Source organism: Urocampus carinirostris, chromosome 1, assembly GCF_059441175.1.
Source record: "Urocampus carinirostris isolate Australia breed hairy pipefish chromosome 1, RoL_Ucar_1.0, whole genome shotgun sequence".
NCBI classification, from domain to species: Eukaryota; Metazoa; Chordata; class Actinopteri; order Syngnathiformes; family Syngnathidae; genus Urocampus; species Urocampus carinirostris.
In genome coordinates, this window is record NC_142349.1 from 11,654,031 (window position 1) to 11,669,382 (window position 15,352).

Here is a 15,352-nt window from a genome sequence, read left to right on the forward strand (position 1 = left end):
TGCTGTATGTATCTATATTAGCTTACCATCAAAATTACGTTAGATGCAGCATATCCTGTGGATAATGTAGTGACCATGATGAATGATACTGCCCCAAGTTTAACTCCATAACTATATAATTAATTACAGAATGCTTGTTTTGATCAAATGAAATGAATGCAATTAAGAAATCAATGTTTTATGTCATTTTTATTTTAAAGATAGGAAAAAGCAACAAAGTTGCATAATGTGCCCTTTAACTGGGCTACAAAAAGAGTGCACTCAAGCGGAGCATGCATGTATAAAATAAAATAGCAACATTTTCAAAAGGTAAAGCAAATAAAATCATATTAATGCGGTCTGTTAGATTTCTTTGGGTTTCATGGCCTACACACACACACATGCCGGTTTGCTGCCTGCCTGGCTTTTAATGCAGCTCTTTTAAAGGGTCAGGACTTGGGCCACACAGCTCAGCTCTCGCTCAGGCAACACGAGAGAGAAAAAAAACATGCGAGGAAGAAATGTGCGCGCTTACGTTGAGTGGATTTAGGTAACACGTTCAATGTAGCCTTATGTAGCAGAGTAAGAGTACAGTTTCTTCTTCACAAATCTACGTAAGTAAAAGTAAATGTATGGTTATTTTGAAATACTCCCAGAAGTACAAAATTTCGCTACTACCCACCTCTGAATTCAAGTATTAACCGAATGCCAGGTTGGCAGCTTCCTGTTTCAAAATCATGATCGATGCAGAAGGTTCTAGATGATGCCGTACATCCGGTCCAAGTGGTTTAAAATTTATGCATTGTGCAATAACCAGGCTCATCCTTCTCCCGTATAGAAAAGAAGAGAAAAGTATGAAGACAACATCTTCCATAAGCTATTGAATATACGTGTGTTTAAAGCCTAGATTTAAACACTTCGACCAAGGTTGCAGATCAGTCTCGGAGGGCAGAGCATTCCATAAAACTGGGGCTTGAATGGAGAACACTCATGAACCTGCAGCTATCTTCTTGGCTCTGGGAATCACTAAAATTACCAGCATTTTCTGAGCAGGTGTTTGGAGCCCATCCCAGCCATCTCCGGGCAGTGGGCAGGGGACACCCTGAACTTGTTGCCAGCCAGTCCCATCAAATTCCTTTTCAAAATATATTCCTTTTACTCGACATGATTCGTCCGCTTTTGTGCATAGACAAAAAACAAAAACATTTCCTCTGATGACAAAAACATGAAAAACAACAAAATAACATCATAATATCATCATAGTTTCACAATATTTATTTTTTTCACTTATTCTTTCATTTTTAGGAGGCATTCATTTCTTCAACTGTACACTGTTATTAAATACAATTGTATATTGAAGAAACTTCATTATTTTAAAAACTATTTGTGCCCAACACTGTACAACAAAAGCAATGAATACAAATGATCATGATATTAACGTTTTTACATGCTGATTGTAAAAATAGTGATATTTTTCTTTGACAAAACATGATGACAGTTTAAAATAGATGTTGTGCGACAGAAGGAGGACACATATGACTGTAAAGGTAAAGCAAAGCACATAAAGTGTTCTTATTACATTCATATTTTCAACATACAGTACATCTGCTGTACAACATAATTATAGACAATACAGACCATAGTGGCAGAAGCACACAGCAAATTTTACTTACAAGCAAGATTGTTTAGTTTTTATTTGATCTGGACACTCTAATCCAGAAGTTTGGACAGCAAACAAATTGGGAGAGTCAATATTTTGATAATTAAAAAAAAAATGTTATTTATACAATGAAGCAAACAAATCAAGTCATTTCCTCTAAAGACAGTCTTGGCTGGCGGCGGCTTTCCTGGTTTACTCTGCTGCAATATTTAGTGCACCCGGGCTTCCCTTGGCTTCACTGAAAACCCATTTAGGATGCTGCAGGGAAACAAAAACTGCAGAAATTCAGTATTTTAAAACATAAAACATGCCCAATAAACAAATTAATACTACCCAAAAGCGCATACAAATCCTCACCACAAACAAATGTTTGGTATATGGATAAATAGAGAAACACTGCTTCAATAAGGTTCCTTTTACATAAACATAAGAACTCCCTATTTGAGGGAAAAAGACCTTAAGAAATATACTAATAAATACTGGAATTACTCTAAACGTATTACATCAAGTAACTTAGCAACCAAAAGCCTTCGTGCTAGACAAAGAAAAACATTTGAAAAAGAAATGCAACTCTCACCAGTAAATAAATAAATGGTTATCTTTGATTTAGTCTATATCTTTACATGCTCTGTTAAGTAGAAAAACACCCCAAGTAAAGGCCTTATCGTTGTGGTTCTGTCATTGCTGTCCTTTCAATACTGACCTGGCTCAGTTGTCAATATCTGATACGTGATTCTCTCTCTGAGGAAAAAAGACCAAAAAAACCAATATTACAATAATAGTAATAATAATGAAAACAATGATAACATTTCTTGAAAATAGGTTGGGGGAGACCACAGCTCAATGTCAAGCTTTTGAAACTCTTAAATCTTGCCTAGAATATATTGTATACAGTGGCTTGCGAAACGATTTGGCCCCCTTGAACTTTGTGATCTTTTGCCACATTTCAGACTTCAAAAATCAATATATAAAACAATAATTTCTTGTGAAGCATCAAGAATAAGTGAGACACAATCATGAATTAGAACACACTTTATCGGATATTTTAAACTTTTTTAACAAATAAAAAACAAAAAAGTGGGTGTGCAAAATTATTCAGCCCCTTTACTTTCAGTGCAGCAAACTCTGTCCAGAAGTTCAGTGGGGATTTCTAAATGATTCAATGTTGATCTAAATGACTAACGATGATAAATGGAATCCACCTGTGTGTAATCAAGTCTCCGTATAAATGCACCTGCAGTGTGATAGTCTCAGAGGTCTGTTTAAAGCGCAGAGAGCTTCAAGAAGAAAGAGAAACACACCAGGCAAGTCTGATACTGTTGTAGAGAAGTTCAAAGCTGGATTTGGATACAAAAAGGTTTCCCAAGCTTTAAACATCCCAAGGAGCACTGTGCAAGCATTAATATTGAAATGGAAGGAGTATCAGACCACTGCAAATCTACCAAGATCGGGCCGTCCCCCTAAACTTTCAGCTCATACAAGGAGAAAACTGATCAGATAAGCAGCCAAAAGGCCCATGATCACTCTGGATGAACTGCAGAGGTCTACAGCTAGGGTGGGAGAATCTGTCCATGGGACAACAATCAGTCATATACTAGACAAATCTGGCCTTTATGGAAGAGTGGCTAGAAGGAAGCCATTTCTTAAAGATATCAATAAAAAGTGTCATTTAAAGTTTGCCACAAGCCATCTGGGAGACACACCGAACATGTGGAAGAAGGTGCTCTGGTCAGATGAGACCAAAATCCAACTTTTTGGCAACAATGCAAGACGTTATGTTTGGCGTAAAAGCAGCACAGCTCAACACCCTCAACACACCAACCCCCACAGTCAAACATGGTGGTGGCAGCATCATGATTTGGGCCTGCTTTTCTTCAGCAGGGACAGGGAAGATGGTTAAAATTGATGGGAAGATGGATGGAGCTAAATACAGGACCATTCTGGAAGGAAACCTGATGGAGTCCGCAAAAGACCTGAGACTGGGACAGAGATTTGTCTTCCAACAAGAAAATCATCCAAAACATGAAGCAAAAGCTACAATGGAATGGTTCACCAAAAAACATATCAAGGTGTTAGAATGGCCAAGTCAAAGTCCAGACCTCAATCCAATTGAGAATCTGTTGAAATAACTGACAACTGCTGTTCACAAACGCTTTACATCCAACCTCACTGAGCTCGAGCTGTTTTGCAAGGAGGAATGTGCAAAAATATCAGTTTCTCGATGTGCAAAACTGATAGAGACATACCTTAAGCGACTTGCAGCTGTAATTGCAGCAAAAGGTGGCGCTACGTAGTATTAACTCAATGGGACTGAATAATTTTCCACACCCAGTTTTTCGTTTTTTATTTGTTAAAAAAGTTTAAAATATCCAATAAAGTGTGTTACACTTCATGATTGTGTCCCCCTTTTTATTGATGCTTCACAAGAAATGACCGTTTTATATCTTGATGTTTGAAGTCTGAAATGTGGAAAAAGGTCACAAAGTTCAAGGGGGCCAAAGAGTTTTGCAAGCCACTGTATGATGAGGCGTACCTAGAATTACTGGATTCACCACCACTGTATTCTGCTGTAAATAAGGCGCACCGAGTCACAAGTTGCACTTACAAATTTCTGGACAAACAAATTTCAGTTTTTAGTTGCGCCTTACAGTCCGGAAAATACGGTAGAACGACAACTAAAACTAAACAAAAATACTTTTTTACAGGTTGTGTAAATGTGTGATTTTTTTTTTTGCAATCTCACCATATCACCAGCACCCCGGTCCTCAAAATAATCGTCTACGCCATCAGTCATTTCCCCCGCATCTGCCTCGGCCGCCACCTCTAGGTCCTCTGTGCCAGAATGGTTGGCATGGTCACCCAGGTGAAATTCGCACTCCTCAAGATTCCTTAACTCTGGATAAAGCAAGGAAACAAAAACTGACTTTTAAAAGAGCATAAGGACAGAATAGAGTGGAGTGTAGGGTAAGTCTTTTTTTGTTGTGTCCTTTATTTAGTTTGGTGTTCTACCATGCTGCCTCTCCAGTTTATCCACCCTTGCCAATAGGGAATCAAGTTTGCTCTTGATCTGCGACAGTTCCTTCTTGATACTCAGCAGCTGCTCCGTATTTACTGCACAGAGCACATGGCAAAAACAAATAGAAAAGGGATAACAGTGCTTGAAGATTTTCAAAGGACCAATGTGGATCACTATGAGTCAGTTTGGAACAAAAAAAAATCACACAAAGAAATTGCACTGTCCAACCACAAACTATAAAATAAGAGTCTTTGCTAAACAGATGTTTACCGAAATTTTGGCACTATAAGGTGCACCAGGTTATAAGGCGCACCCCAAAAAAGTCCTTTGTCGCCCCGGACTGTAGGCGCATGTAAATAAATCATCTAAAGGAGAAAGTTTTGCACGATATTTTAAAAAAAGTTCGTTATTTGTGCATTGATTGATCAGTTGAAATATAAACACAATTGTACAACATTGGATGCATTGTTCGAACTATACCACAATGGATACAGACGACACACAAAAAAGGCACAATGTCTTATCTCATCATCACACTATTTTTAGTCTCAGGACCGAATTCTTGAAGTTTTTTATCGTGACGGACCACAAGAATATTGTGAGACATTAAGACCAGTCTGCATTAAAGCCGAATTTTAAAGACTATGAAGCAGACAATATTCTAAACTGGAGGAAGAGAAAGTCATTTTAGGAACTAATTTGGTCGTTCTGAACTGAATGAAGAGATTGACATTGTGGGAAATAATTTGGTCGTCCTTAAAGACATAATAGGACTACTAAGGGATCTTTGATCATACTACTGCTCGGTTGCCAAACTTTGCGCCTTAGAAAATAAACACAAACATACATTTGGGTCCCTTAGCAGGAGAAGGGGCGTTGATAAGCCGGGACGGAGAGGAGGAAGAGGAGGAAGATGGCGAAGAGCAAGTCCGGACAGAGAAATTCGACCTCAACCGGCGCGGACTTGAGGGAACAATGAGCCGAGACCGCTTGACCGGAATGACGGCCCTGGCGATGGGCACCGCCCGACTGTGGTACTCAAATAGTCTGAAGACGCAACAGACACAAACAGAATTGAACCTCGTCATCGTAGCACAAACAGATTTGAAGAAATTGTTTCCTATTAACCACACTACCTCAATACTACTTCTAATATCTGAGTTTTAATCAAATGTTTATGTTCATGTGTTTTTCTTTGTGTTTACTTTGTGTTTTAGGTGGTATACAGTTGTGAATCATAGACATTATATCAGTGTTAGTGTTAAAGGGACAGAGTGTACTATTTCACCACTAGATGTACAAGTACAAGGAAGAATACATTCTATTGAGATTATCGTTTGGTACCAGGCTGCACAGAAATAAAGCTTTTTGCTTATATTGCATGTGTGTTTAGACACTTTTTTTAACCTAATTTTTTTTTTTTTGTTCACCAATATCGCCGACCACATTTTCTCAACATTCTGATGCAAGGAACAAGGATTGCGGCAGTGACTAAACCATCAATAATTTAGGACAGGGCATTCAATTTGATCTCATTACACTATTTTTATTCACGGTACCACGTTGTCTTGTCTTTTTACCTCGAATGCGCATGTGATAGGTCAATGTTGTTTTGGCTGAACTCATTCCCATAATGCTTGGCACCACAATTTTTTCCCCCTATGTCATCGAGATCTCTAGTGACCTAGTGATAATACAGTGGATTCAGGGTTCTTATTATTATTGTTATTATATTTCTGATTATTTCTAATGGTATTAATGGGCTGGGCTACAAGAATATTGTCTGACATTAAACTTGTCTTGGGTATAGAATGTTGCCGACTACTGCCTATAACTATGGTTTGAAAACATAATTTTTTGTTTTGCTCTCTTTGTAAGTTTGGCATTAAATATATTTTAAAATATGTGTTTTTTACATCATGTGAGTTCAGCCTCCTAACAGCACATTGAATCAGTCGAGTGGTAAGTCCTGGTCATAAGTCTAACCATTTAATAGTTAGGCCGGGCCCCACTGTAGTTGAAGTCATCAAAACTCTCATTATACTCATAATACATAACAATGTGTCAAAGCAAACATACAAACACTCTGGGATAATTCAAATCACAGGACATAAACATATAAACGTCAGAAAGGAAGATATATAGTCAGAAATGAGCAGCAGGAGGACATTTCGGCAGTCTGGGTTCGGGTATGAAGCTCGGAATGGAAGACACAAAAAGCTCCCAATACGACGTTCATTATGGTGCTAATACTCTCGCTTTGCTAATACAAATGAGCAAACTACTCTGCCAATATCAGAGAATTTTGGCAAAATATGAGCGCAGTGGTCGTAAACCTTGTTTTATCTTGCTGATTATTTTCTTAGTCAATTAAATCCCCTAATCAGGACCATGTCTTGTACCTTAAAACTTTTATTAGAGCTGCTACTGACGATTATTTTAATAGTTGTTGAGTCAGTGAATTATTTCTCCTATTAATCAATGAATCAGATTTTCTAAAATCACATTTTTAATTTCATCATCTTTATTCAAATAAATGTATCTATTATATTTAATCAAATTTAAGTTTTAGCCATATAGAAAAATAGTCCATAAAACAACAGAGTATTTTATAAAATAAAACCATGAAAATCCATGAATAAAGAATTGTGCGATACAGCGAATCAATGCTTCTTTTAAAAAATCGATTTGTTGTTGCAGCCCATTATTTAATGGGTTTTTTCCCTTACAATCACAACAAAATAAATTCAAATATCAAAAAAGCTTTTCATCTGTATTGCACATAAGTCACCTACCTGCTGTAATAATCCTCTCGGTAGAAGTCATAGTCGAGCTCATAGCTACTGCAAACACAAGCCAGAAAGTAAGTTAGACATCCTGAAGGACTACGAATGAAGCTGATGATTAAAGGAGTCTTTCCATGTCATCACAATCCCATTTGACAGGTTATTTAACGATAGCAAATGTCTGGACGAGCCGGCTATCTGCTGGCTAAGATAAGGAGTCCAAACATTTTGCTCTAAACAGGACCGTAGAGGGAGGGAAAATATGTTTGCGTAAAACAGAAACTCATTTTAACAGTCACTCAATCAAGACAGATTATATGAATATTTCTCTCAAATGAGATGTAAAATCGGGCCTAAAAAAGTCCAGCCCGACCAGCCATACCTGTCAACCTCCCCTTACAAACTGTCGTATCTTCCCTTACAAAATACAAAATAATCTTACACCATATTTTTTTTTCAAACGTGTTTATTTATGTAGTTTAACATGTTATATTGTACATGTGTTTCGTTATATCGTATATATTGTTAATTAACATTTTGTTGTGAGATACTGAGTTGCTCGATATGAATGAGGTTTACTATAAAAAAAGTTCAAAAATTAAGTAGCTTGGATGTACACTGTAGAACGAAAAAAATACATACAAATATAATTAAGCAGAATTTTCTTATTCAAATGATGAGTTCATTTTCTGCATTAAATTATTGTTGGTAATATACAGATTAAAGGGATAACCACAAACCTGTCTTTTTTCATTTTCTCCTTTTATACTTCCTTTTTTCCCTTAACTTCTTCATAAAACATAATTATTCGTAATATAATGCATCAAAGCAAGTGAGCCGTTTGAGAGCCGGCTCTCTTTAATGAGTTGAGGCGAAAAAGCCGGTTCTCTAAAAAGAGACGGACTTCCTTTCACTACATCAAACCGCTCGCTTCATTTGCAACGAAAAAAAAAACGATACAGAGATAAAGGCTACCGCAGCGAATTTGTTTGACTTGATTGATTTGCCGTTTTGTGATAGTCGGTGTATACCGGATGGTACCCATAATTGACAAATTTGCGTTTTTCCGTACAGATTTTCTCGTACAACGTACACGTCTCAAAATGCATAATAAACATACTTTGTACGGCAAAAACGTACAGGTTGACAGGTATGGGGTATTGAAGCCTGAATCAGCTCAAGCCCAACGAATTAACTTGATTTGAGGGGCCGAACGTGAAGCAAACCTGAATTTTTTTATTTTAGGTGTAAGGAATTTTGATTTTTATTTGTGATGAAGTGGAGCTCTTCTCTCTCTCTCTCTTGCTATTTTTTAAAATTAGTAATCTGTCATTGTTCTTAGTTTCTTTTTGTCTAAATCCTAGATCCCCCATTCGCGCAACAAAGCCGAGCCCGCGGACGCGCCGAGCGCACAGTTGCGCGCCAGGCGTCAGCAAAAGTGGGACGGAATCCATTGCACAGATCCTCCGCAAACAAAGTTAAACTAAGAACAATAATGGAAGGCTAATTAAAAGAAAAAAAAAGTCAGCAAGACAGAAGTACGATCTCGCTCGAACCTGAACTATTGATTGACAATTTAGGCCCAACCCGAATAGTGGATATGGTTTGGGCTCGGGCTTAAAATCTTACCTCTAAGAATATGAATATATTTTTCGAATAATGCAATAGTCATTGTAAAATAATGGTCTAAAATGGTTGTTATAGGATGAAATTGGTTATTTCATGAGTTCATCAGCAATGTAGGAACGTGTACGCTTTACTTTATTGATACTTTTATGTCCCGTAATCATTAAAAATAGATTATAGATTAATAAAATTTTATTTTTCCAATGAAAGAAAATGCTTGTTAACGACAAGCTTCACTACAAACAATACAGTTAAAGATACACTACACCTTTTTCGTGGCCAAATTCATTGGTCACCTAATGAGTCCCAAAAATAGGTGTTGCGACGCATCGGTTGGGTTGAGTGAGGGGGCTGGGAATCCCCTCCTCTGTATCAATCTCCCAGAAAGGGTCAAGAATAGGAGTGTGTTCTTGACTCTAGCCACCTCCCACTAGGGGGATATGGCTCCGGTATATACATACATATACACTGATACACATTTCATAGTGTCCTGGTTAGGAATAGGATGGACCTGCATGACCCTTAGGGGGCGATGACGCTTCATAGGACAATACCATACAAACAAATGCCAGCTGCTGTCAATTACGAGGGAAGTAGAAATGCAATGGCAAACCAAGCTAACAAAAAATAGTGTCAGCATCATTTTCAAGCAGACTAATATGGCAACAATCTCAAGTATTTACAAGCACTTTTACAACCTTGAAATCACATCATTTAATTCAAGCATTGTCAAGGATTACAAGAAGCTGCAGAAACCCTGACAATGATTACAGGGTTCATACACCTTTTTCATGGCCAACTTTAAGCACTTTTTAGGCACTATCAAGGCCAATTTTCCAATTTCTCGAGTGCCATTAAAAGAGGAAATCTGGTGTGAATCAATTCATAACCCTGATGTCTGAGGTGACTGAGTGCTGCCTGTAGGAAAAAGAAGTTATTTCCGTTATTTTTATAAGCACCTAAATCAGGGGTGTCAAACTAATTTTAACTTCGGAGCCACACGATAAAACAAACATTATCTCGGGGTCCAAACTGGTAGATTAGAGATAGAAAAAGAAAAAGAAAAAAAAGAAAGAGATGGAGACAAAAAGAGAGAGGTTGGACAAAGAAAGAGAGAAAGGAGAAAGAGAGAGAAAATAAGAAAGAGAGAAATAAGAGAGAGAGAGAGAGAGAGAGAGAGAGAGAGAAAGAAAGGGAGAAAAAGAGAGAAAAGATAGTAGAATATAAAGAGAGAGAATAGAGAGAAAGAGATAGAAAGAGAGAGAACGAAAGAGAAGGAGAGAGAACGAGAGAAAGAGAGAGACAGAGAGAATGTGAGAAATGAAAGAGATAAGAGAAATAGTGAGAGGAGGGGAACACAAGGGAGTGAGTAAGAAAAAATCAAATGAAAAATAGAAAGAGAGAAGGAGAGAAAAGAGAAGAGAAAGAGAGAAGGGGAGAAAGCGGGAAGGGGAAAGCAAGAGAGTAAAAGAGCAAAAAAGTAAAAAGACAGAGAGAGAGAAAAAGAGACAAAGAGGAACTAGCAAAGACAAAAAGAGAGACACATAGCATGTAAGTGAGAGAGACAGAGTGAGAGAAAAAGGGAGGAAAGAGAGAGAGAGAGAGAGAGAGAGAGAGAGAGAGAGAGAGAGAGAGAGAGAGAGATACAGTGTCTTTGTGGGAGGCACCTGGCTTTGGCAACATCAAGTGGACATATTTCAACCTGCAGCTCATTTTCCCTCTTGTACTTCTCCGAGCATTGTCTCGTGGGCCGGATTTAATCCCATAGCGCGCCTGACCCGGCCTGCGGGCTGCCCGTTTGACACCCCTGCCCTGAATGAATGCCCATAATCAATACCTAATCCCTGCACGAATACACATTTCATCGTGCCATGTTTAGGTGTTGAATGTAGCAAACCATTGGCAAAAAAACCTCATAGATAAGCAAGTCATTTCCGTGAATCGAGGGAAAAAGAACAGTGATGGGAAAGCGATGCCACCAGACATCAGTGTCGGCATCATTTTTAAGCAGACTTGTTGAAAAACATTGCAACGATTTCAAGTATTTATGAGCACTTCAACCGAATTCAAGCACGTTTCATCCCTTGAAAACACTACAATAAAATTCAAACATTTTGAAGGATTACAAGCACCTGTTCGAACCCTGGAGGGAATCTAACCTAGTGTTCAAAACTACTACAATTTACAAGGTTTATTGTTGCATTCCAGGAAGGTAAGAAATCAGTTATCTTACACTTGCATTTTGGCCCTCCAATTAATTGTAAACAATGATGGCTCATTATTAATTATTCGGTTGTTCTAGTTCGCACCATCATTCCAAATCACCTTTCGTTTGGGTGTGATTAATAGAAATACCCAAGGATAAATAAAAACCTATTGCTTATATTTTGCTTATGTTTTAATCACTCTATGTATGTCTTAAGTTTCTCAGTAAATGCAGTAGGTTCAAGGAGCCTTTTTAATTGTGACTACAGAACTCGGCTCTACCAGTTCTGTGTCCACATCCTGGAACAAAGACAGAAAAGTTTAACATTCTATTTCTCTTAAGTAGTTGCCAAATGGGTTCCTTGAGAGCAACGTCATCCCTGCGATCTTTTTTCAAATTGTGTTTCGTATCACTTTAACGGTTGCCGTGGTGCCCAATTGGCCTCGCCCGTGTGGCGCCAGCTGCAGCTCATTGACAGATTGGCTTTACGTCTATTTAAGCTCAGTGCTCTCAGCTTTCCTTTGTCAGTTCATCAACAAACCTCTGTCCCGCAAGACGTGGGTTTTGACTCCTGTTTTCTGTCGGTATTTCCTGTCTGGTATTGTTCCCATTTATTTTTGTCCTGTTTAATATCGGTTTCCAGTTTCGTTCCCGTCTAGTTTGTCCTGTTTAATTTCGATTTCCTGTTTCATTCTCAATCCTGTCTGTCCCGTCCTGTCTGGTATCGACCCCATCTGTCCGATATCTACTCAGGCAATTGGTACCGATCTCGTCGGCCTCTGGCTTTCCATCATTTCACGCCAGACTGCTGCCTAACGTGCATGACTCCCCATTTCCCGTAAAATAAAAGGCTTGTGTGAGAAACGTCACGTGCTTGGGACCTAATCCTTTTCTGGTTCTTGACAATAACCTTTTATCTTTATGACAGTTCAAACAAATTCTACTTATGTTTTACCTCCAATTCAGCCACCAATTCGGAATTTAATGTTTCTTGTTCTTTTGTAAGTGACAAGATACATTTACAACTTGGGTCGTCTCCAATCATTACTTTGTAAATATTTTTGCCTATTTATCCTAAGGTTCTTTTTTATCTTGTTGTTCTCTTTTAAGCCTTGATTATCTTTTATTATCATACTGGCTTTTATTTATTCATTAGATGTTTATCCTGTAGTGCCAGGTAGTATTCCCGTGAACAATGTTCACTATGTTCTGCTAATTCTAATGCTAATTCTAATAGGTGTTTTTAAATAGGGTAAATACGATTATTGATCTGTCATTAGTGATCTGGAAATTTCTGAAGTAAAGGTCCAACCTGTAGAGGGACGACAGCGGCCTTTTAGTCGGCATCTTTGGCCGGTAAGGTTTGGGCTCTCCCGCCATGTTGACATCTGAGAAAAAAAAGGGAATTCATCAAGTCACATGAAGAACAAATAATTGAAAATGAGCCACAAGCAGTGTCCCCTCTAAGTTTCCACGGGTCTGAGCGTTCACACAAAGCCTGAACACGATTGGAACAACGGTGAGCTACATCAATTCTGCGTGTGGCACCCAAATGATTACCAAACATGTGGAAGACCTGAGAACACATCAATTGACATTTTGATGAATTTCCCCGCTTTGCTCAATTATTTTCTCACATTTCAATAAATTGACAAATGTAGTCTACTGTTGAAAAGGTTGCATGGCCTACAAACTGTTTTTACAATAACATTTACATGAGATATCTGTTTTTGACAAAAGTATCTTTTGTGACATAATACTAACATTTTGTGGATTTATTAAGTTGGTTGGACAATTCAGAACTGTATCTGATCACACTTTTTTTCTAGAAGTACACTGATGGCATAAAGATTGACTTGATGTATTTGGAAATTATTGTATTTGAATGAACCGATCAGAGACCCCAAAAACTGTCATTTCTGTTATCTGTTTTTTGGATTTTTTTCGGCTTTTTACTTTTTTCTTTATTTTTTAATCTCTTGTTTCTCTTTCCTTGGTTTTTCCTTTTTTTACTTGCTTTTTCTTCTGTGCTCTATTTTCTGTTTTCTTTCTTTTCCTTTAGCTTTTTGCTTCTTTTTTGAGTTTTTCCCCCCCTTTTAAGTGTGTGCATAAGGTTATATAATAATTGGTGATATATGGATTAAAGCAACAAAAACAATCTGAAGAGCCGTTTGGGAGCCGAAAAACACAGCCCTTTTTAGTAAGCCGACCCGAAAGAGCCAATTTTCTAATAAGAGACAGATATCTGCATGGCAACATTAACATGATCACATTAGGTCAAGTAACTACCTAGTCTTAATGAGAAGATGCTAATTAAAGTAGAACATTTTGTTTTCTTTATATTTAAATGTATTTGTGATAAATAATCATACATTAATAATATTTAGAAAAAGTATTAGGCTTAGAGTGAATTTGCTCCATTGCCCCCCGCTTCTTTAGTCCCCTAAACCTCCTCTCCTAGCGCAAGAGCGCAAGCTCGCATGCGCACTTACTTCCGTATGCTCAATGTCATGCTGACATTGCCTTCAAAATACTGCGTTTAAATCACACCACGTTGTTTTTACCCGCATGCACTGATTCTGGCCCAATTTGCTAGTGAATTAATTTCAAAACGTGGAGTCCTGATTTTTAAACTCTGGATACTTTTCTTGTGTGGTGAGAAGATCTGGGCAGTGGGCAATTGCGCAAGCGCTCAGCTCTAAGGGAACATTGTCCAGTAATTTATCACTGAGAGTGCAGTATTGCCTTCAAAAACCTGCGTCCAGGACAAATTGAGTCAAAATTTCTTGGAAAAAAATGACTTCACAAAATTGTTAAAAGTAAGAGCTTAAAATGTCTAAGCGTCTAAAAATAAACGTGTTAAAAGGGTGATTTGACCAAAAACTACATTTCCCACAATGCCTGTCCACTACAATATCTGCAAAGTAATGGCTCAGTGCCATTACTTGCCATACCAATACTAATGAATGGAATTGAGAAATCAATTATGCTAAAAATGTCCAAGATTTTATTTTGTTATGAATTAATACATGTATATACGACACGAGTTTGTTCCAGGATCATGCTCGTATCTTGAATTAATCATTTCTTGAGCAAATTTACCCGATACAAAATAACTGAAAATCAATTAATTCGTTCCTCGCCTCCCACAAACTTCCAAGTTAACCTTAAATTGTTATAAAACATATAATCTTGATCATTACAAAAACACATATAAATAGTAGTTGAAAATGAAAAAGACAGTAATAAGATCCAGGTCTTTAGGAGTATTGTCTGGAAATCATTTGAACTTTCTCTCACTTATCAGGCAAATCTTCTCGTAGCCCAAGGACCTCGTATGTGGAGGCATCCCTGAATTTAATTCATCATGTATTAATGTGTGTGGTGAAATTTTCTCAATGCAACTGTCATGCTTGTAACTTGAATAATGAATCAGTTCAGAGTTACTTTCCACGAAGGAGTGGTTACATTTATTTTACATTACAATTACATTTAGTTACATTTACAAGTTACATCAGCCCCTTAGAGGACAACCATTATGCTTTTGTGGTCCTCTATGAAAATGAGTTTGACACCGTGCTCTATATCATAAAACATTTAAAGACGTCTGTGTTGATGTTTTATATCAGGTGTGTGACATCTTCGCAACTTCCTTCTTCTATTGTTGGTTTCATCGATTCATGATTGCCGTAACAGCAGAAACACTGAAGAAGACTATTATACCAGTTGTAATTAGAGATAAATGGTAAATGGTCTGCAAGTCAATGAAGACCTCCCAAAGTGCTTTACAATGTGCTTCACACTTACCCATTCACGCACACACACACTCACACACCAACAGAGATAATCATTAGTTTAAATGGAAACACAAACCGATGGAAATGCCATCAAGCTTTACCAGTAGGGTGTTTTGTGCCTACAAATGAGTCCAAAAGAAGCATTAGAAAATGAATCGGCACAAAGCGGCTGTCTCATTGGTGTGATTGACAGCGCCTTCGACACGCTCCAAAAACGTCCTGGCGTCTGCGCAATCAGTCTGAAGTGAGCACTTCTCAAGGTTGCTCATATCGACGCAAACA

At 37.8% G+C, this 15,352-nt stretch overlaps 1 protein-coding gene across 3 annotated transcripts in view; it reads right to left on the reverse strand.

Moving 5' to 3' along the window:
* Positions 1 to 1,238: 1,238 nt before the first annotated feature.
* The window catches only part of LOC148373559 (RNA-binding Raly-like protein), a 111,100-nt gene continuing 96,986 nt past the window's right edge, over positions 1,239 to 15,352 (reverse strand). For 2 of the 3 annotated variants that reach the window (XM_088326643.1, XM_088326634.1), the window contains exons 4-10: positions 12,586 to 12,661; positions 7,451 to 7,498; positions 5,503 to 5,702; positions 4,649 to 4,750; positions 4,383 to 4,534; positions 2,343 to 2,380; positions 1,239 to 1,897 (exon numbers count right to left, since the gene is read on the reverse strand). In XM_088326643.1, coding sequence (XP_088182769.1) covers positions 2,348 to 2,380; positions 4,383 to 4,534; positions 4,649 to 4,750; positions 5,503 to 5,702; positions 7,451 to 7,498; positions 12,586 to 12,661 — 611 coding nt within the window. In that variant the 3' untranslated portion in view covers positions 1,239 to 1,897; positions 2,343 to 2,347. The remainder of the gene's footprint in view (positions 1,898 to 2,342; positions 2,381 to 4,382; positions 4,535 to 4,648; positions 4,751 to 5,502; positions 5,703 to 7,450; positions 7,499 to 12,585; positions 12,662 to 15,352) is intronic. The other variant, XM_088326651.1, reaches the window with a different exon arrangement.